This window comes from Corvus hawaiiensis, chromosome 30 (assembly GCF_020740725.1).
Source record: "Corvus hawaiiensis isolate bCorHaw1 chromosome 30, bCorHaw1.pri.cur, whole genome shotgun sequence".
In the NCBI taxonomy this organism is placed as follows: Eukaryota; Metazoa; Chordata; class Aves; order Passeriformes; family Corvidae; genus Corvus; species Corvus hawaiiensis.
This window is the reverse complement of record NC_063242.1, coordinates 15,621,990-15,642,477: the sequence shown is the minus strand read 5'-3', so window position 1 is coordinate 15,642,477 and position 20,488 is coordinate 15,621,990. Positions and strand designations below refer to the sequence as shown.

Sequence of the window (20,488 nt, the reverse complement as noted above, 5' to 3'; positions counted from 1 at the left end):
TGGGTTAAACATTCTGAATTCCAATTTTTTTAAAAAAATGAAGGACTGAGCTGAAATCTCCAGAAGCAAAACATTGCTGGAGGCTGAGTTTCCACTCAGCTACCTAAAGCAAAGAGACGTTTTGTAACACTATTTATTTATACCTCTGACTAAAAGTTCCTGGTTTAAATTACAATAAATTAAAAAACCATACAATACCAAAGATCCACAGTCCTTTGAAAAGCAGGTTTTTTACTACGACTTCATTGTTATGTCTAACAATTATGTCAGAAACTGATGGGTGTTTGTTCTTTTTGACATTTGTACAAATGCATCTGTCATGACACAGCATTCCTGGCTCTGGTCCACGATGCTGCAGTTTCTAAAATATGTAGACATCTTCACATGCCCCCGAGTTACTCAGTACCGTTTAGTTCAAGTCTACTTGAGCAAATGATTTCTTAGCTGCTGGGAGTCCTGTTTCTAAGCCTAAATGCTTCTTGAGTAATAAAAAAATACCACTAAGTTGTCAGGTTGGCTTCTGGACTAAGCAATTTTGCTTCTGGGCTTTTCTTCGGATCTTTAGTTTGAACTCCTCTGTAAGTCCTCATAAATTAATAGCGTTATGCAAAGCAGGCATGGATTCATTACACACACTAATTGGTATACAACCATATCCATGATTAACCATGTCAGCGACTTCAACAGCATTCAAAGACATTTTGGGGAAGGCAGAAGCAGAGCAAAATGCTGCGTCCTGCTGAAACCGGTAAAAATGTTTAAAAGAAGCACGTAACTCATTTGTCCCAGCGGGACTACAGGCACTGAGGTGCTTCAGCACCACCTCCCAGTCACACTGCAAGGGAGCATGGTGAGCAAGCAGCTCAATTTTACGTTCAGGTGGATGCAAGCTATGTCACCACACCAGGCCAATATAGAGGGCTATAGTTAGTCTCCCTGTTGTTATCCATCTACCCTAACATGACTTCCAATCCCATGCGCCAATACGGGCGCTTCTTTTGAAACAAAAATTCATTTCCTGTAATTTTTGTGCAAATAAAGATGCGACCCATCTCTACTGTAGAAATTCATTGTTCGGAAAAGCCGGTTCGGACTGACAGAGGTTGGGGACCTCTCTCCTGAAGACATGAAGAAGATCCGCTACCTCTCCCTGATTGAGCTCACGGCTTTCTACGACGCGCTGGGCGTGGAACTGAAGAGGAACCGTGTGGAGAGGGTGCGGGGACGAGGTACCGTGTGTGGCATCCCCTTTGCAGTCACCTTCATGTCAATCAGCTTTGAAAGAAGATGCTTACGAGGCTGTGTTTTCTCGTTTTCACATTTGCTGTTATTGTTTTTAAGAGAATGGTCTTTTCGGAGTCCCTCTGACTGTACTGCTGGAGAATGATCAAAAGAAGGTTCCTGGAATAAAAGTGCCCCTTATCTTCCAAAAAGTGAGTATCATCTGGCCTGCTTGGTCACTCACTAATATTTGCTTTTCCACCATTTATATTGACACTCAAAAGAGTCATCAGATAAGAGAAGATGCAGGCTTTACAGACTGGCAGGTGTCTACAGACTGTTTGACTGAGTATTGTGGTTTGAAAATTTTGTAACAAGGAGAGAAAATTTGCTCCTTTTTTGGTGTTTTATTTGTGGTGGGGACCCTTTTTGATTTGTAATTATGTGATACCACGCAGGAAACTTTGGGAAACAAATGTCTTTGTTTCCCTTTTTCATTAAATTAGAGAGCCATGCAAAATGGTGTGTGCAGAAGTGGCAGAGATGAGTTGTCTCAGGAGTCTGACTTTCACATTAATTCAAACCATAGGTATTACTTAGCTACTGTTTCCAGAATGGAAGGGGTATCTTCTCATTGAGGTTTGTATGGCAAGACAAGGGTATTTATAAGAGACATTTGGCTGTACGGAGATGCCCAGTGGATGTCTTGGAGGTAAGTACACAGACACAAGTACATATGCAATTGCACAGATTTACATGGACTCAAAACTGCAACAGATTTCCCTGTAATTACTGACAAAAGAAGTGTCAGGGCAAAGACTGACACAACTTGAATATTTACATGGCTTTACAATCAGCTCCACTGCTCCCCTGTCAAGGAACTGATGCCTTGTAGTGGCTACCTGAAAACAGAGGCTAGATAAGATCAAAGGAATAAAAGTGGGTATTTATTGAGGGCCCTTCAATAGGTACACCTTGGGCAGTCAAAAGCCCCTGAGGGGCTCCACCCAAGATGGACCCCGGGTCACGGGTTTTTCACAGTTTTGTAAGTTTGGCCCATTTGCATATCAGGGTTAATTCTCCAATTACAATTTCAGGTAATTAAGTAATTACCCCAAGTTTGCCCCCCCATTCAGAGGCTTTAATTTACATATTTCAGGGCCTGGGACAACAAGGTGTCCTTGAAGTGCAAACCTAGAGATGGTTTGTTATGTCTAACCAGAATGGGAGAACAGTATCTAACAGGCTAGAAGAAGTTTCAGAGTTACACACTAAGCAGTACAGGATTTGAAAAATACAAAAGTTAAAACCTAAGGCATCAATACCGTGGGAAATTAGAAGAATCCAGGCTAGGGCTGGAAGCAGATCTGGTGGTGAAAATCCAGAACTGTATGATTAAATGCTGGGAAATTATTTTTTTCCTCTATGTTCAAAATTATGTAAAACCAAACCTTTTTTTTTTTTTAATAACAAATTAGAGTGGAAACTTTAGTCCTCTATTCGCAGAAATTTCAAAATAAAATACCCTGGGATCATTTTCTAATCTGAGTTCTCAGTTCCAAAATACCTATGTTATCTATAGGCATTTCCATTGTGCTCTTGGGGCACACTTAAACATTTCTCAGAGGTTATTTTTCCTTCAAAACACCATTGTATTTAAGTATATCTGCTCTTTTATTAATACATTTATGTATTAATTGTTCTATAGCAGTACCAACTCTCAATTCAAGGACAGAGGGGCCTATTGCATTAGCAGTTTTCTATACTCTGTATCCTCCTTACTTCAGGGTCAGGAATATGGCAAACAAATTAGGTAGGTTTATTCACATGAGCTGGCTTGTTTCCATTAGCAGATTCCATAGAAATGTGTCTTTTCCAGATTAGTTTCAAGGATACCTGGATTGAAAAAAAGTCAACAGTATTCTTAAGCATTTCTGAATATTTTCTTCAATTTTGTTGTCTCTTCTTACAGGTGCTGCTCAAGCTTGAGGAAACAGGTTTGGAAACTGAAGGAATTCTACGAGTTCCTGGATCTGCCTCCAGAGTTAAGGTATACACTCAAGCCAAGTTTTCCATCTTCTGGACCACAATGTCTATGTAAAATAATACAGCATTCACACAAATTCAGACTGCTCATAAATACTGATCTGTGTAGTTCAGCATTCCTACTCCTGCCAGTGAAAGGTCAGATTAGTTCCTGGGAACCAATAAATCACAGAACATTTGGTCTATTGCTTTAGTTAATGTTCTATATAAAGCACAGACTTGATGTTGAATGCAATTTTTCCCCACAAAACTTTGAGACATCTTTTCAGTTTATCTCTGTCATCCAAAATTGTTGTGATCTTATCTCTGTTTTAATTTATTTCAGAAATTCAGAGTTTCTAAACTGAGTGAATATCAGATAAACATCTTATTCTATGTCCTTTTAACCTCTGTGTCATTTTATTTTTCATTTATCATCTGTGATCTTGCAATTTTGTGTTCCAAGTGAGAGAAATTTGTCCTCTCTTCACTGCTGGCAGCCTGAAGTACTGGATTTTCACAGGCTATTTGTGGGCTATGAACACAGGATAATTGGAACCCAATAACCTGACACTGTGGGCCAGTAATACTTGCAATTGTTTCTCCAGACCAACTTGATTCCAGGAGCTGGAGGAGGCAAATTGGAAAAACAAGGCAGTTTTTTGTTTGGTTGGGTTTTTTCTGGGCTTAGTAGTGTCTACCTCTTTCCCAGATTTTTGGTTATTTTTTGCCTAGGCTTTTTTTGATCTGGTTTAAGCAACACCTTACAGTACATCCTACTCCTGCTTTCTCATCCTCAAGAAAGCTAGTTCTGTATTCTGAGGCAGGAAGTCTCAACATTGTAGCAGCCACACAAATGTTGGGGATTGCTAAACATTGGTGGGCCAGGAATCATAAAAATGGCTGAATAAGAAAAAGCAGCATTACGTGAAACACTCCAAATATAGGCAGCAGCATCCCAGCTCCTTTGACTCTGTGCATTGATAAAAGTACCCAGGGCCTTGAAAAGAGTCACATCTTGCAGAAGGGAGCTCCTAACTTGCCCTGTACTTCTCAGCTTCCCCATTTTTTCATCCAAATGCCTAAATCTTATTTCACACAATCTCAAATTTTTCCAACCTCTCCACTGAGATTACACAGCAGGGGTGTGCTCTAATTCAATTATTTTCATATTCTTTGCATACACTGTACTGTGTCTTGTTCACTTCTTTTTCACAACCTGTATCCTGGGAGCTGCTATGAGATACGACTTTACATGCAACTCTCCTACACTAGGTGGTTAGTTAAACTGCCCATATGAAAGTTTTAAATTATCTGAGTTTTGGTTTCATTTAAGTCTGTCCAACAAGGAATGAGCAAGAGAGAGGCTTTTTCAAAGCAGATCCAGATTTCATTCTTCAAAAGCCTTCATACATTATTATGACATTAGGACTTGAGGGCATTCCAACTTTATTTCAGTCTTGTTTGGAGAAAGAAAAGGCATATGGAAATGATTAAAGGTTACTCTTCTATAAAACAAAGAATAGAAGACATGAATACAAGTTTTCCTCTGTAACAAAACTCCAGTGAACCAAAACTGTATGATTTGTCTAGTGAAGGATCAGTCATGTTAAAAAAAATTGCAACACACATTTTAAAAGTATTGGATGCATACCTGAATACATGTATGCGAGGCAGGGGAGGGAGGGAATTGAGTGTGTAAAATATATGCTTACCTGTGTGGAGATATATATAAAAGTGTAAGTGTGTGTATATATATATAAAATGTTTGTGTTTCCAAAATCTTGCTTTCTATTTTTATGGCTTTTTCCCAGTTCTCAGCAGAAAAATGTGGAGTAGAATTCTGTCCTCTTGTGCTTTTGATGAGGTGAGGATTTCTGTTCCACATTTCCAGTCAGTTACAGGAGAGAATTCAGTCTAGGTGTTTGTATCAGTTATTTGCAAAGGATGGGAATACAGAGGAAGCTGAGATAGCCCAGATTAAAACCAGTAAAATGTGCTAGTAAAAATGAGACTGTAACATTATGTGCCAAATCCTGAACGACTTTCTACTTCCATTTGTGCAACCATTCTACCTCATTATGTGTGACTGTACTTGATATGTAATTTCCTTCCATTCATGTGAGACATGGCAAACAGAATTCATTTTTAAAAGCTTTTCTGCCTGAATGGACTGAACCTTTTGCATAATATTAAAGTACATCTGACAAAATCAAGATCTGAGACTGAATATTTGCTACAGATATATGTTGTCATAAATGGTCTCCTAAAAAGCAGCAGCAAATTTCCCAGGGATAAGACAGTGTTTGGCCAGTAATAATTGTGAAAACTGCATTATTTATGGATATCCTTATATTACGATACTGGCCTTCAATCTTTTTAACTCAACAATTTTTTGAGGAGCTTGCATTTTTGAACAGTGGTCTGGGTTTGAAGCCAAATTCTGTTCCTACTAGGAAACCTTGCTGAGTATTTCCCATTCACATATGTGTATTGAACACTGGTTAGTGACACTCCAAACTAAACAGACCTCTCTTATGGAGCAAGATGCTGCCCTTGGAGAACAAGGGGATTAAACAGGAACCCAAATGGTATCATCATCAATTCTATCTTAAATCTCTCCCGTGTTTTAGAGGTTTGGGGGGTTTTTTATGTGTTAAGATTTTTCTGACAGTAATGATTTTGTATCTTTATTTTTCTACAATTTGACCAAAACTAACTATAATTATCCTGACATAAAACTTCCTTCTAAAGGTGGGAAGACCTTAATTTTAAGCCATTTGCTCGAGGCCCATGGACTCAGACTATCTAGCAAGTTCACTGGCAGTGAGGAAGAAACACCACTCCTTTGTGACTTAAGGGTCAAAACCTCTGGAGAGTGTTTTAAACAAAAAGAACAGCTGTGTTAACTGAGTTTTCTGCTTCTAGTTCTAAGACATTGCACAAAATTGCCTTGCTTTATGATGGTTCAAATTGTTCACTGGCAGAAATCTAGCTATAGCAAACCAAATTTAGCCTGGGTTACCAAATATCTGCAGGAACTTCATTTGTTAACCTACCCTGAACTCCACATGGCTGTACCTAGGCTGTCACTGGTTTAGGGCTGCTTTAGTTCAAGTGCTGTACAAACCTGCCTGCTGCTTGTAATGGATTCCTGAAGCGATCACAAACTGCTGGATCAGCAGCAATGATTAAAGGCCTTTTATCTTTCTTTTATCTTTCAGAATCTCCATCAAGAACTTGAGGCAAAATTTTATGACGACACTTTTGACTGGGACCAAGTACGAAATAACGATGCAGCAGGGCTGCTGAAAATGTTTATAAGAGAACTCCCAAGCCCACTCTTCACAGTAGAATATCTGCCTGCATTCATCACACTAGTAGAAAGTATGTGGAAATGGAGTTAATATGGTCTCTAATATGATAAAATGCATGAGTAGATGCTACAATTTTTTTCTGTCTCTGAAGTATATAAAGAAAAATCATGTAATTTTTTTTCTCTCTGTAATTTTTTTTCTCTCTTTTTTTTCTCTGTGAAGTAGAGAGAAAAACAGGCCCAGTGCTTTGCCTAAACATTTTAATTTTCTGCAAGATTTTTTTTTCAAATGAGAAAAGGTGTCTGCATTTAGCTAATAGCATAGGCTTGTTGTGTGAATAACACAACTGTTTAATGTAAAATTTGAAATCTGTGAGTAAACAATGACTGAGCAATGACTTTTATATAGAGACTCTGATTCACATTAACTGTAGGTTTCACAAATGAAAACTTCTGCAAGGTAAACTCAAATCCCTGTCCTTTATCTACTGGATCTACTGGACCTATTTTATTTCTGTTAAGGTTTATGTTGAGGTCAGACCATTGGTACAGAGGTATGTGTGAGCACAGAAAGGTTCAGGCAGCTGGGCTTTGTTTTCAGTGTACATACACCCTCTCAATCTCAGTACATTTTGTTCATTTTTCTTCCAGGAAGAATGCAGTTGTACCTTGCCATACCTATGACTTCACTGTAAAGTCACTTGATCTAGGACAGACTGAATGTCTCAGGATGGTGAATTTATTAGCAAATTGGTACAGAAAACTGAGGATCTTTACCTAAGGTTGCAGTCATGCTTTCAGTGTCCCCATGAGCAGTTTTAAGGGCAGAAGGAGGTGACATCTTCCCATAAACTTCACATACCTGAGTGTGCGCCTTGTGAGTCACAGGCTGCATGCAGTTACAATGGGTCAGCAGTTTGGAGAAGACTGAACTGGAGGTGTCTGTGCAGAACAAAGTGACTTCATTCCCTACAACAAATACACAGCTAGTACTGAAAAATACTGGATTGTTACTATATAGACAGAATTTTATAGAGCATCATGTCCCCGTGTGACAAATATCCAAGATGATGAGGAAAAACCCACTCATTGAGGTGATCTTATATTTGGGAAAAAGTGTACGGTTAATCAGCACTTAAGCATGCTAGTCTCAACCAGGCACTAGTTGATATTTCTAGAACTGCTGACACACAAGGTTTTTAGAACAAACCAATTGCAATTGGGATTTCAAAAATATTAAATATTCATGTCCTTAGAAATCTCCAAGATCAAGTTACAACTACAAGCTTTGCATCTGTTGATCATGCTGATGCCTGAAGCCAACAGAGACACAGCCAAGGTAAGTTCTTCATTTGCTATCACCTGCCATCTGTGGTGCTTTTGACTTTTAAATGAGAAACTCATAATTTTTTTCAAATGCTGCACAAGGAAAGTATTTGTCTGTGGTTTTGATGATTTCCTTGAAAAGATGTTCAAATTCCCTGGCTGTCATTTCTTTTACAAGCAACTAAGAAATAGTTGCTGGGGGTATCCAACTGCTGGATCCCAGGCATCATTTCTTATGAAGCACTCATTTCAAAGAGGCACATTTCTCACTCTCCTCGTGCTGCCCCAGCCCCCTTGCTGGCAGGGCAGCATGAGAAGCTAAAGATTACACTTGACTAAGTGTAAACACTGCTTAGCAACAACTAAAACATCGGTGTGTTATCAACATTATTCTTATCCTAAATCCAAAACACAGCCCTTTACCAGATATTAGAAAGAAAATTAACTCCATCCCAGCTGAAACAAGAACAATGTTGCAGAAAGACTCATTGGTAGACCTCAGCTCTTAACTATAGCTGCAGTCTGTGCTTTTCAGTAATTCAAGCAAAATTCTGAATAAACTACCCAAAAGGGAAAATTAATTTCCTTTGACTCTGCCAAGCATGTGCAGAAATAACATCAACGAACAACCACTTAGCTCTTCTTGCTTTTGTTATCCCAGAATTAAAGTTTGGGGGTTACTGGCAGAAATTCTTCAGGTTGTATTACGTGTGGGACTGGTGCACATTTGAATACAGACTAATCACCTCAGTGGCTGTGATATAAAAGACATTGGCCAGATACATCAAAATGAACACTTGGTAATCTATGAAAAAAGTAACTATTCCCTTGCAATACGTGTACATCTTACCTCTACTAAAGGATTCAGAGCCTTAGTGTAGACACCGTATTTGCCTTATAAATTTGGCATTATGCTCTGAGTGATAGATAATATTTTAATGTGTGTTTTGATAACATTAACTATTCCTCTGTGGTTGACACAGGTGGTTGTACCAACAAATAATAGATTAATCCAAACACAATGAAAAAACCACTACATTTCACCTCCAAGTGCAAGTATAGCAGCCAGACGTGCATTTGAAAATGGTGCATTTCAGAAGTAAATTATTTCCTGAGACTAAACAAGTATTGGTTTTTTTCCAGGCCTTTCTTCAGTTCCTGAAGAAGGTGGTTGCTAATGAGGGGAAAAACAAGATGAATTTGTGGAATGTGTCTATGATAGTTGCACCAAACCTCTTCATCTACAAAGGGAAACGTGCAAACCAGCAAGAAATGCAAGCAGCTGCCACCACTGCACACATTGTGAGGCTTTTAATTCGGTACCAGGACATCCTGTGGACAGTGAGTAGTGCTGGTTCCCCCTTTATGGTTCCATTACAGTGCAGTATTTTGCTAAATGCAGGAGATCTTCAGAAATCAGAGTAAGCTGATCTTCCAAGGAGAAACAGTTTCTTTGGAAAATGAATGGAGTCTTCTATTCCTAGAATGAGACACCCTGACAGGTATTTCTGAATTTAGAGTTACCTCACTTATCTAAGACATCTATTTTAGCATCAATTGCCCTCTGGAAATACCTGTCCCACACCATTGTTTATACAGAGTAATGCATAGAAGAATGATTTAATCTGGATGTGTAGGTGATATTTCTAAACTTGAATGAGATTAAATGTCTGTTCAAAGTCTAGCCCACAGTAAAATGGCTGTAGCGGGTTGGGTTTGTAACCGGGCGGAAACACCAATTTAGTGTAGTGGTTTGGTCCAAAACGCTCATTACTGTTTATCTTCTGTGAGATAAGAATTAGGAGAAATGCAAAGCAGGCACCAAACTTGAAAGAATATAAAGAAGTTTATTAACAGACCTAAAAGAAGGAAAAAAAAAATTATACCACCTTCAGAACTCTCCTCCTCCCCCCACCTTCCTCCCTTCTGCCACTGACAATGTGAAAAGACAACCCTTAAGATGTTCAGTCTGTTTACCACTTCCATAATAACCTTGTTCAGTCCATTTAGAAAGAGAAGTCTCTTCTTGCTCGTGCTATGAAAACATTATCACAACGAGACAGCCGCCCACTTCCAAATATTGTTCAGTCCATTTAGGAAAAGGAGTCTCTCTGCCTGCATGTGAGTCCCTTCCCCCGACTTGCAGCTTTTCCTGCAACTGCTTTCGAGGGTCCACTCTTGAAGTTTTTTGGGGTACAATTTTAAGGTTGAGCCGTTCAGAAACAAAAACAGAGGCCCTTCTCCTTCCCTGGGAGCAAAGGGTCTTCATCATCTTCAACGTTAGGACTATCTCTGGGAGCATCTCTAGGGACTGAGGTTTCTCCTTTCCCATTTGGAGCAAAAGTCCTCATCTGGTTCATCTCTAGGGACTGAGGTTTTCTCCTTTCCCGTTTGGAGCAAAAGTCCTCATCTGGTCCATCTCTCCCTGTCCAAACTTCTCATGAAATTACAGCTGCGTCAGCATCTGCCTATCTCAGCGCAGGTGCTTTTGCTCACGAGTTGAACACTCCACCCCCCATATCTTCATGAAATTACAACAGGATACTCTGATATATCATAGCTTCACAACAGAATTTCAGCTTTAAGCATCTCCTCTCTCTCTTCCCTCAGGTTTTCAGCTCTTCACAGCAATAAAAAGGGTTAATCTCACCTCGGCCTTGCAGCTTTGCAGCTGGAATGTTGAATGTTTCTTATCGCAGTGGAGAGGGGGGAGAGCCGAGCCGCTCCGGCTGCCCACGGCAAGGCAGTGGGGGGGGGTTCCACGGCTGGAACAGGTCCATGGCTCCAGGATGGCCGTGGCCCGGCCCGGCCTGGCCCAAGCAGGGCCTGGGCCGGGCCCGGTGGCCCCCACACGGGGCCCGCAGCCACCTGTCCCAGCGCCGGAAACGAGAGAGAGCTTGGAGGGGGAGTTTGCCTATTCTTAAGTGTGGATCACAGAGGCAGTCACAACTTTAAGTGGCTTAAAGAATTGTCCATATTCAAACTGGCCAGCTGATAGGTTCTATCAGGTCCCAGAGGAAGCTGTAAGCACCCCTTAGCAAGGACATCCCTTCCGGGACTATGCTTGCCAATGGCCAAAAGTGTGTACTACTCGTTGGGCTTCTGAAGGTCGGCATGAAGATATTGACAGTCTCAACTTGTTTCCTCATAACAGAGGGAGGGTATAATGGGGATTGCAGAGACTACTCCCTAATAAAGTTCCTGCAGCTGCAAATATCACTATAAAGTTTCATATGGCATGAAAGATGATCTACAGTTTCACCAAAGGAATAACTGTAGGTTGTTAGAGGAAGCTACTGATGGCAGGTATCTTCTAGGAACAAACAGAGTTTCTGCTGCCTAAAATTTGGTGCCTTTCTAAAGACCCAACACACTGGGGAAAAATTACTGTATATTCTCAGCTCTGGTTTCCTCCCTTTAGGTCCCATCCTTCCTGATTTCCCAAGTGAGAAAAATGAATGAGGCAGCAATGAACAACAGCAAGAGACAGCTGATGTTTGACAAAGGAGTGAGAAAACTTCTGAGGAGAAAGACGATGGAACGAGAGAGGCCTGAAAGACCAGAGGTGTGATAAAAAGATACAGTTTTCAAGGGCAGCTTTAAACAGCCTCCCTCCTTTATCTCACAAAAGATTCTGGGTGTGGGGCAGGAAATTTTGCCATACAAAATAAGCTGATTTGAGAGTTATCTTGAAAGGTGTGCTTCCCAGTCCAACACCCTGATAAGACAAAGCTTTGGGAATTGATTGAGAAAAGGTGAGGAAGGCAGAATGATTTCCAGCAGCCAAAGCTGCAAGCTGTTTACAAACACATGCTGGTTTTTAACCTGTTTCATAAGAAAATGGTTATGTGTGGACTGTCCCTGACAGCAATGATTTGTAGATACTCAACCAATGCATGGATCTGTGGCTGAGTAGGAAGATGGTCCATATTAGGATTAATTGTATTTATCCATGTCCTGGTACAGGCAACTTGATATTCTCCTTGCAAGCTTTAGTCTTAGAGCTTTGCACTAACTTCCTAAGCAGAGAGAAAATTCAGTTTGCCTACCTTAGACACTTAAACTGGGTCTAAATGTTAAGTCCCCAGTGAAGTAGATTGTGTTGTTATTCTCTGTATAGTCAGAGGAGAGAGGTGGATACTTTAGAGGATTTCCGGGGCTCCAGAGGCAGTTTGGACTTAAGAAAATCTGATAGAAAAACCTTTCTTTGAAAGTCTTAAAGCCACTAACTTTTCTCTGCTGCCTAGAAACAGAGATTAGGAACTTTCTTGAGGTATGCTGCTTTGATGGACAGTTAAAATTATCTTACATATTAGGTGCAACATACAATTTGGACAACAAAGCATGTTGTATCTCTATGCACAACATACACAGTCCCTACAGCGACTTACATGTATTTCCATGTAGTAACTACCTTAAATAACCTGGAGAGAAAGTACTTAGAGTCTTCCATAAATGTTTAGAAGAATGAAGACTGGTGAATTGTAAGAGAAGTAATCAAGGAAATGGTAAAGGACTCTATAGTTGTTGAAGAATAGTCTTGAAGAACAAAAGAAAAGACAGGTTAGGAAGGAATGATCTCACAAGGTTATAAGAAATAGAGAATGTACAGACAAGAGAGAAAATGCAGAAGGTAATGTATGGGGAAAAAAAGTAGAAAGAATAAGTGTTTTATATGAATTGTGAATCCATTCTGATTCACCTTTCTCAAGAATTTGCCAGCACTGACTGAAATATTTTAGGTGGGGTAGGACATACATTGGTGCTGAAGATGGAGACAGAGATGTTCGTTTAAAATGACAATGCAGACTACCGTGTCACAAAGTTAAATTCAGCCTGCGATGAACACTGATAGACTCCTTCTCTGAGGAGAGTCAATTACTGCAGTCATTGCACCTTCAGGAAGACAAGTCCATTGATTGGAGTAATTGGCTTTACATCCAATAAAAGTGAGGGTAGCCATGGCAAGGAGCTGAAATATGAAGGGTAAATTGGAGGCAAACTCTGTTTGGATAACTTAGTTTAATGTTGAGAGCACTTAACGCAATCCCCAGGTCTCAGATGTTCTAAATTACACAGAGACAAGAGACTGGAGAGACTATTGTGTTCTGGTCAGCATGGTATTAACTGGATTAGAACTGGAATGCAAACATTGCTAATTGATTTATCCACCACTAATCATGGAAGAGTGCATAAACTTCATAGATGATCATTTGAACCCTACACAAGGTCAAATTTCAAATTAACAGAAACCATATGGTACCTTGATGTTTTACTGTACACACAGTTCAATCTATTTGAAGCTATAGGAAGCAGAAACAGAGAACTGGATTTTTATGCCTTGGGAGAATTTCATCTTTAGAAGGAAGAACAGATACTTTTAATAATTTTTATGTTTTTAAATAAGCAGTTGGTTCACTGACCAGTGTTAACAGAAGTTAAAATTCAAGGGCTTTACCCTGTGTGTATTTATGTGATACTTACCAAAGAGTTTGTGTCTTTGTGTTGTATCTGATTTGTGTCTACAAATTTGCATTTGTATGACTGTAAATGTCTTTTGAATAACCAAGTGAATGCAGGACAGTGATTTTTGCAAGTAACCTGAAATGAGAGTGCAGAACTGCTTCTGAATGGAGCTAGAGCAATATTTGCCTTAGACTTACTCTATTGAATATTGATTTTAGGGAGCTGTCACTTTTCCTCCATACTTGCAGTCTGACATACCTGAGGGGGTGATAAGAGTTTATGCTCCACTGCATTCAAAAGTCTCTATGGCAATTCAACTCAACAGCCAAACAAAAGCCAAAGACATCCTGGCTCGATTCCACTGTGAAAACAGGTGGGTAAAGCAGAACATTTTGTTTTTCCTGAACAACGTCAGAATTATAAATGAATAGATTGTTCCCTCCTCAAAGATTCATTGTGTTACAAGAACTCTAATCTAAAATTGCTAATTTATGGTTATGTTGGTCAAAGAAATTTTAACCACTGATCTTACTCTTTTTATTTTACTTAATAATTGGCTCCTATGCAGAATCAATCTGCCCTCCCTTACACCACTACTAAAAATGTACATTAAACATATATTTTATAGACCTGCCACATAGAGAACCCAAAGGGATTGGTTTACATCTGTCCATAAGTCTAAAATGTTTTTATTTCTGTAAGGTAATGATTATTAACAGTTATGGGAAATGGTAAATTGTATCTGAAAGTCTTTTCTGCGAAGTCTTCCCATGTTACCACATAACTCTGTTCTTTGAATAAATAATATAGGTTTAGTTGACTGTGATGCAGTAATCTATCTCTGTAGCAGACTCATTATTCTGCAGTGGTCCATTTGGTAGTTGTTGCTTTTGATAAGGCAGTTCACAGGGGAAAAAATATCAAATTTAAGCTTACCATAGATGGTGGGTGATAAGGCAGTGGTTATAACAGAAAAGACAAACTGAAAGGTTTTTTTCCATCCTAGCCATGGATCATCACAGAGCATGAGAGGCCAGATCCAAAGTTTACATGAAATTGGAGGAAATATAGGTAGGTCTCAATTTTGAAAACTAATTCTGACTGTCCTTAACCTCCTAAAGCACCTCAGGGCAGCACTACTTTGACACAGCTGGGTCTCTCCTACCCTCCAGTCCATTTGGAGGAAAGGAGCCTGACCCAAAAGCTGTTAAAATCAATGTCATTATTTATTCCAACCTCAGTGTAACTGGAGGGGCACCCCACAGGAGAGAATGAACCCAGCGGCTGGATCTCAGCAGCACTTCTCACAGTCTTGCCAAATGCATCTGACCTTTTGCTTACCTCTCTCACTCTCATAACTGAGCATTTTTCCATGGTTAAGATATCCTTAGTCTTCCTGTTGCAAGCACATTCCACATTGCTGTCAAGCCTTTTTCCAAGACCTCTTCTTTCTTACTGTACCTTAGTGTTAACCGCCCTCAAATAAAAACCCACAGAACAGAGAATTCAGCCCCTGCATGTGTGGGTGTTCTATACTCACACTAACCTGTGTGCTTTATTTAGACTGCAAATTCCTTGCAATAAGGCTTTTGTCTTCTTCTGTTTCATGCAGTGACACTTCTCATAAAAACAACAACGGCTTGCCCCACAAGTTTCTGGCCTAAAGGTCAAAAACCAGATTTTAATTTGATATTGCACAATCCTGGCTCTCTCCTTTCCCTGTTCATACCAAAATTCTGGATGCTCTGTTGGAGTCAGTTGTGAATTACCTGATTAGATTATTTCTTATTTCTTTTAGATTCAGCTCTAAAGAGTTTCTGTAAAGTTATTACAAAACATCACAGACTTACTTCAGCAGCAATTGGGAATCAGTCTTTATTACTGATGATACAAAAAGCTAAATTGGATTAGTGGTTTGTTTTGCCTGTCTAAACAGGATGACCAATTGATGCTAAAACAGAAGAAAGATCCTAAAGGCCTTGTGAAACAATCCCAAATATTCCCACCATGGGCTTTCAAAAAATTGGGACATTTAATTTGCATCTTCATTTAAAATTATTTTTATAGTCCTAGATCCTTCGGGGTACCTTAGTCCACTGATTATCCATTAATTCATTTATATTGCTTTCACAATCATTAGGACCCCAGTGACCTTATAAGTAACTGTACAAAAATTTTACCATAATCCTGTGTCACAGCAAAGTAACCTCTCCAGCTAAATTACTTCATTAACCCATGTAAACGCAATATAGTCCAACAAATCAACTTAACTCTAGAATTTATTGCCTTATTACTCAACTAAGAGGCACGAAATGGCTTGTTCTGGCAAAGGCAGCCACAACTTCCCAATCACCAGCTAATGAAACAGCAGAGTTCAGAGGATTTTTTTTTTTTTTAACCAACAAATTGGCAATTGCCAAAAACATTGATGCCGTCCATGAATTTCTTTACGAGATCCTGCTGGATGGGAACACATTGTTTACAGAGCTACTTTTTCAGCATTTATAAATAGTATAGAGGAGAAGTCAGGGACTTCTAATTTCAGCTCAGTAAACCCAAAGAAATAAAACCCCCCACACTGTAGCATTTAAACAGTGTTGTTGATGCTTCTAAAGAAACCGTATTCACCATTTGACTAAAGGTCTTGTCCATAACTCAGTGTAATGCAGAACATCCTGCCTGGAAGTGAAAGTGAATTCATGACTCTCAAAGAGTAAAATCACTGGCAAATTTACCAAAGGCACTCTGTGTATCCAGGCAAGATGTTAGCTGGATGGACACACCAAACTAGGCTTGCTGTGTGCAAGTCAGAGAAACGTTCAAGTACATTTTAACACAGCTCTGTCCCTATGTACTCAGAACTTGCTGTGATTCATGGCTGACAATTTCCTTTTCAGGTCAGCACTGTTTGGATCCAGATGCATTCATGTTAGATGTCTACCGTGCAAATCCTCAGGCAGAATGGGTGATAAAACCAAAAGCCAGCTGAAGCAGAAGGCAGCAGTATACTGGACTAAAGCCAAACGGACAAGACTGATGCCTGTCATTTTAAGCAGCTCTTGCAGAGACGAAACAAAATGGTAGCTACAGGACATCATTCCTTCCTACTGTACTGTCCAACTGATGGTCAGCACACAGTACTTTTGGTATTCCAGCTTCTGAACCATCAGAGAAATACCACATTTGTTATGTTTTCATATGGATTACACTTGTGCCAGTTGGCCCAGGAGGTGGGGAGGGCAGACCAAGGTACGGTGCACAGAAAACAACCTGTCGCATGAGTTGTTCGCTTCCTGACCTGGTGTCAGAACACAGATTTTTGGAAATAATGCAGTGGCATCAGATGAATGAAACACTACTGACCACAGCATAACATAGAAGCACGACAGAGACATTGGAGAAAAGAAGGCGTCTGTCAGGCATGGAAGGCAGGAGCTCAACATGCAGCAGTGCCAAGACAGCTGTGAAAAAACCAAAGCTTTCTGCTGAAAGTAAACACATACAGTGTGTGTTACTGCAATACCTGTCTCTCAGTCACTCCTCATGAGTACCTGATTCTGGGGGAGGGAGGCAGGAGGAGGAACTATACACAGCTGTACTGCTCAATGTATGTACCACTGTGTATCTCACTACCGTCTTCCAAAATAGTCTGTCTGGATCCCTTAGCTGTGTGCAATTGTAATGCCACGAACCACGCTCTTTTTCCTTCCCCTGTCACACAAGTTTCAGGAGACAAAGGCTGGGTGAGAAAGGCCATATGCCCCTAGCTCTGCCTTTTACTTGATACACTCAGAATTAAATCTGTGTAGTGCCAGACTATGAGATGTGTTAATGGTGCCACTTACAGTCATCATCTTTTTCGTTAAACATTATAGTTTCTAATTTGTAACCTAATTCTTTTTATTTTGTTTGTTTTAGCTTTTAATATGTAAGCAGTTTTTATACTCTTCAGCTGCATCGACAAGAGAGATCTTTGTTCAGGTCTTGTATAATACAGCATGGAGAAGAAAAAGGGTTTCCAATGAGAAAAGGGATTTAATAATTTACACATTAGGTCTTTAAAACCGTAGCCAAACTAGGCCCAGTTGTGCTGAGGGTTTTACAAATACATAGCAAATTGCAGCTCACATGCAGTCTAAGAAACACACAGGCTGACAAGAGAATAGTGGGCTGCACCTGCATTGGGAATGTCAGATAGGATGTCTGGTTTGGAGCTAGTCACAAGAGGAAGCAATGTTCTTCACTTGGTCATCTCACTTTGGGCTATGGTGAACTAGAGGTTTGTTGAGAGGGAAATCACAAATCTCTGGAAAAGAGCCAAGTATTTTTTCATCTGTGTCATATGCAGTAAGTGGAACCAATGCCTTCAACTGCACTGCAATGTCCCCATCATTAGATGATGTTGGACTATGAAACCATCCCCAGCAATGATTTCTGTACCTGATCTGGACACAGGGATGAGGCAGAAGCTCTGTTTATCACATAACGATATAAAAGCACTCTCAACCAAGTCATCCAGGCGAACATAAATTCTGCTGTCCTGCAGAGAAAGCCTGTAACCTGTGATGCTCTGCTGAAGCTGTGCAATGAGGATCTGAAACAGAAGCAGAGCTCTAAAATGTGTCAAGTTAACCATGTTCTCCAGTAGTTAACTTTCATTGTTAGTGGTCAGTGAAAGAAATCAACATTAAATCAGTAACTTTACCAGCAACAATAATGTCTACAGAGGGCAGATCCTGTCTTCTTTCTTACCTTCTTGATAAAAAATGATAAAAATTTAGCAACATTATCCCTTCATTTTCTTTAAAACAGTGACATTTTTTAACTTTCTGGTTGGTTTGGTTGGTTTGGGTTTTTTTCAGGTTTTTTTGGTTTTGTTTCTCCTTTTTCTTCTTAACACTAAAGGAAACATAGTTGCAGCCAGGAGAAAAACAGGACAGTTGTATTATAAAATACACTCCTTATTTTGACAACTATTTATTTTAAGTATACAAGATATAGTTGATCTGTGACTTGTTTATAGGACTAAGCATAAACGTTTTGTCATGTGCTTTGCTCCCGATACCCTTCAGTTCCCTCTGTGGCAATGGACAGCTCTTTCTGCTTATGCTGCCCTTGTCTGTCAGCTGTAAAGCAGGACTAGTACTTTCCATATAAAGGAAACATGAGAATTAGTTGAGTTAAATTCTACTCTCAGATGCAGCCAAACAATTCCCAGAGCAGATCAGGAGTTATAAACATCCATCTGGGAAGAACAAACTCAGCAAAGGCTTATGTGGAAAGTGCTTTGAATACAAAGAGAATCATATAAATACTAAGCATCATTGTATCCGTAGCCAACTAAAAGGAGTTCTGTGACTATACAGAAAGCCTAAACATTAAGAAAATAATTTGAAATGTCATAGCAAATGAGCTAACTTCCAACAGTACTTCCAGAGAAATACATTGACCTCCTCCATCTTGCCCACTCTCTTCACTCTGTGTTCTCAATGGCTGTGCAAGGAGAAGGACACCCTGTGTTCACACTGCAACTTGCTCATCATGTTCTCGACCTCATCAATGTTATTTCTGAAATAGATCTCCCTGTGTTCCATATAGAATACAAGCGGGTTTGGAAGACTTTACCACTTCACAACTTAAGAAAGTCAAATATGATGTAATAAAACCCACCCTGTGAGCTCTTTGCTAAAACTGCCTACAACTATATTAGCTAACTATATTAGCAGATGAACCAGATTCTACATAGAGTGCCCAGACTATTACAGCATGGCCAAATACCTCCTGTGTCTGAAACAGAATGTTATAATTCTCTTTTGATACAAACGCCCCTAATGACCCATGTGTACTGTGGTTGATACTGTTCCACATTAAGTTGTTTTGTGTTGTTTTGGTACACTAACTTGATTTAATATGCAGCAGACAAATGGAACAAGCTCAATAGTATTTTGAGATATGAGGTCTCAACTTCAGGTCTTGTATTTCAAGATGCTGGTGGAGGCATGAGGAATTTCATTCCTCCTAACAGAAGTTGAAGTCAAAACTAAGTTACAAGAGGATTGTCACCTAACAACAAGTAACATATGTGGAAAGCTATTAATAAGAAATTGGTAGCAAGCAGGGAGAAATTTACTGAAATTCCAAAGATGCCTCAAGCATTTATATACTCTATGGTTCTACAAGGACAGCATTTTGCATATCAACACAGAGAAAGAGTATTGTAAAAAGCAGGTGTTGCAAAACAGACTGGAATGCTTTAACCTGTAAACGCAGCTAACGTCATTAGAAAGTGTGTGTGTGTGCAAATGTGTCTGTGTCCATGTATAATATTAACTACCTCACTCTGCATTTTCCAGGAAAAATATTTTGGCTTAGACGTTTACTACTTACTTACTATTATCAATTTCACATTAACATTGACATTAACACTGACAAAGTATTTCTTTTTGTATGAGGCAAGATTTGAAATTACAAAAAAAAACTCTAGTAAAATACATATTTAGGGATATGGATGAAACTTAGTCCAAACTATGTTTTCTAAATTATGCTTGTAATGTGAACCCTGTGAGATCAGATGTTGGGGTTAATAGACAATGAATACAAACACACGGTGTTTCATTTTTATTTTTCAATGGGTTTCTATTAGTGTGTGTCTTCTCTGGAAAATAATACAATGCCACTAATCAAAGCGAAGTGTTTGTATGTACGTTTCCCTTACAATCCTCATTATGTTACGTGTTTTGTTGAAGTACGCCAACATGTAAGTGTATTTGTACAGCAGAGTGTGTCCATTGTATTGTATCTGTGTCAAAAATAAAAACAATGTAACAAAGCCAGCTCTTCAGATCTAAACACGTATTTTGGATAGAAACGGGGCAGAGATTACAAAGAGCAGTGGTGTATCTGTTTCAAAAGCAACTGTGCTGTTACAGCCCTTGAACAGCTATACAGAGGACCATGTTCTGCCACCCTTGCTGAAGTGGAGGAGCTCTCTGCTCTGGGAGCTCTTCTCTTGGACTACCTCGATGCAATATACAAAACACACTGCTTGGAATCCTGCTTCATTGAAAGCAACGGCAAACTGCTTTGGAGTTTCATTTCAGCCAGTACTTTTTGAAGTAGTACAAAATATATAGA

At 39.5% G+C, this 20,488-nt stretch overlaps 1 protein-coding gene across 7 annotated transcripts in view; it reads left to right on the top strand.

Annotated features, from left to right (window-relative positions):
- The window catches only part of ARHGAP28 (Rho GTPase activating protein 28), a 77,299-nt gene extending 57,112 nt beyond the window's left edge, over positions 1-20,187 (top strand). For 5 of the 7 annotated variants that reach the window (XM_048289313.1, XM_048289307.1, XM_048289312.1 and 2 more), the window contains exons 6-14: positions 1,064-1,229; positions 1,342-1,433; positions 3,194-3,271; positions 6,471-6,633; positions 7,819-7,901; positions 9,032-9,229; positions 11,310-11,453; positions 13,573-13,727; positions 16,252-20,187. In XM_048289313.1, the coding sequence (XP_048145270.1) occupies positions 1,064-1,229; positions 1,342-1,433; positions 3,194-3,271; positions 6,471-6,633; positions 7,819-7,901; positions 9,032-9,229; positions 11,310-11,453; positions 13,573-13,727; positions 16,252-16,438 (1,266 nt within the window). In that variant the 3' untranslated portion in view covers positions 16,439-20,187. Of the gene's footprint in view, positions 1-1,063; positions 1,230-1,341; positions 1,434-3,193; positions 3,272-6,470; positions 6,634-7,818; positions 7,902-9,031; positions 9,230-11,309; positions 11,454-13,572; positions 13,728-14,360; positions 14,426-16,251 lie in introns of all 7 variants that reach the window. The other 2 variants (XM_048289308.1, XM_048289309.1) reach the window with 2 other exon arrangements.
- Positions 20,188-20,488: the final 301 nt, after the last annotated feature.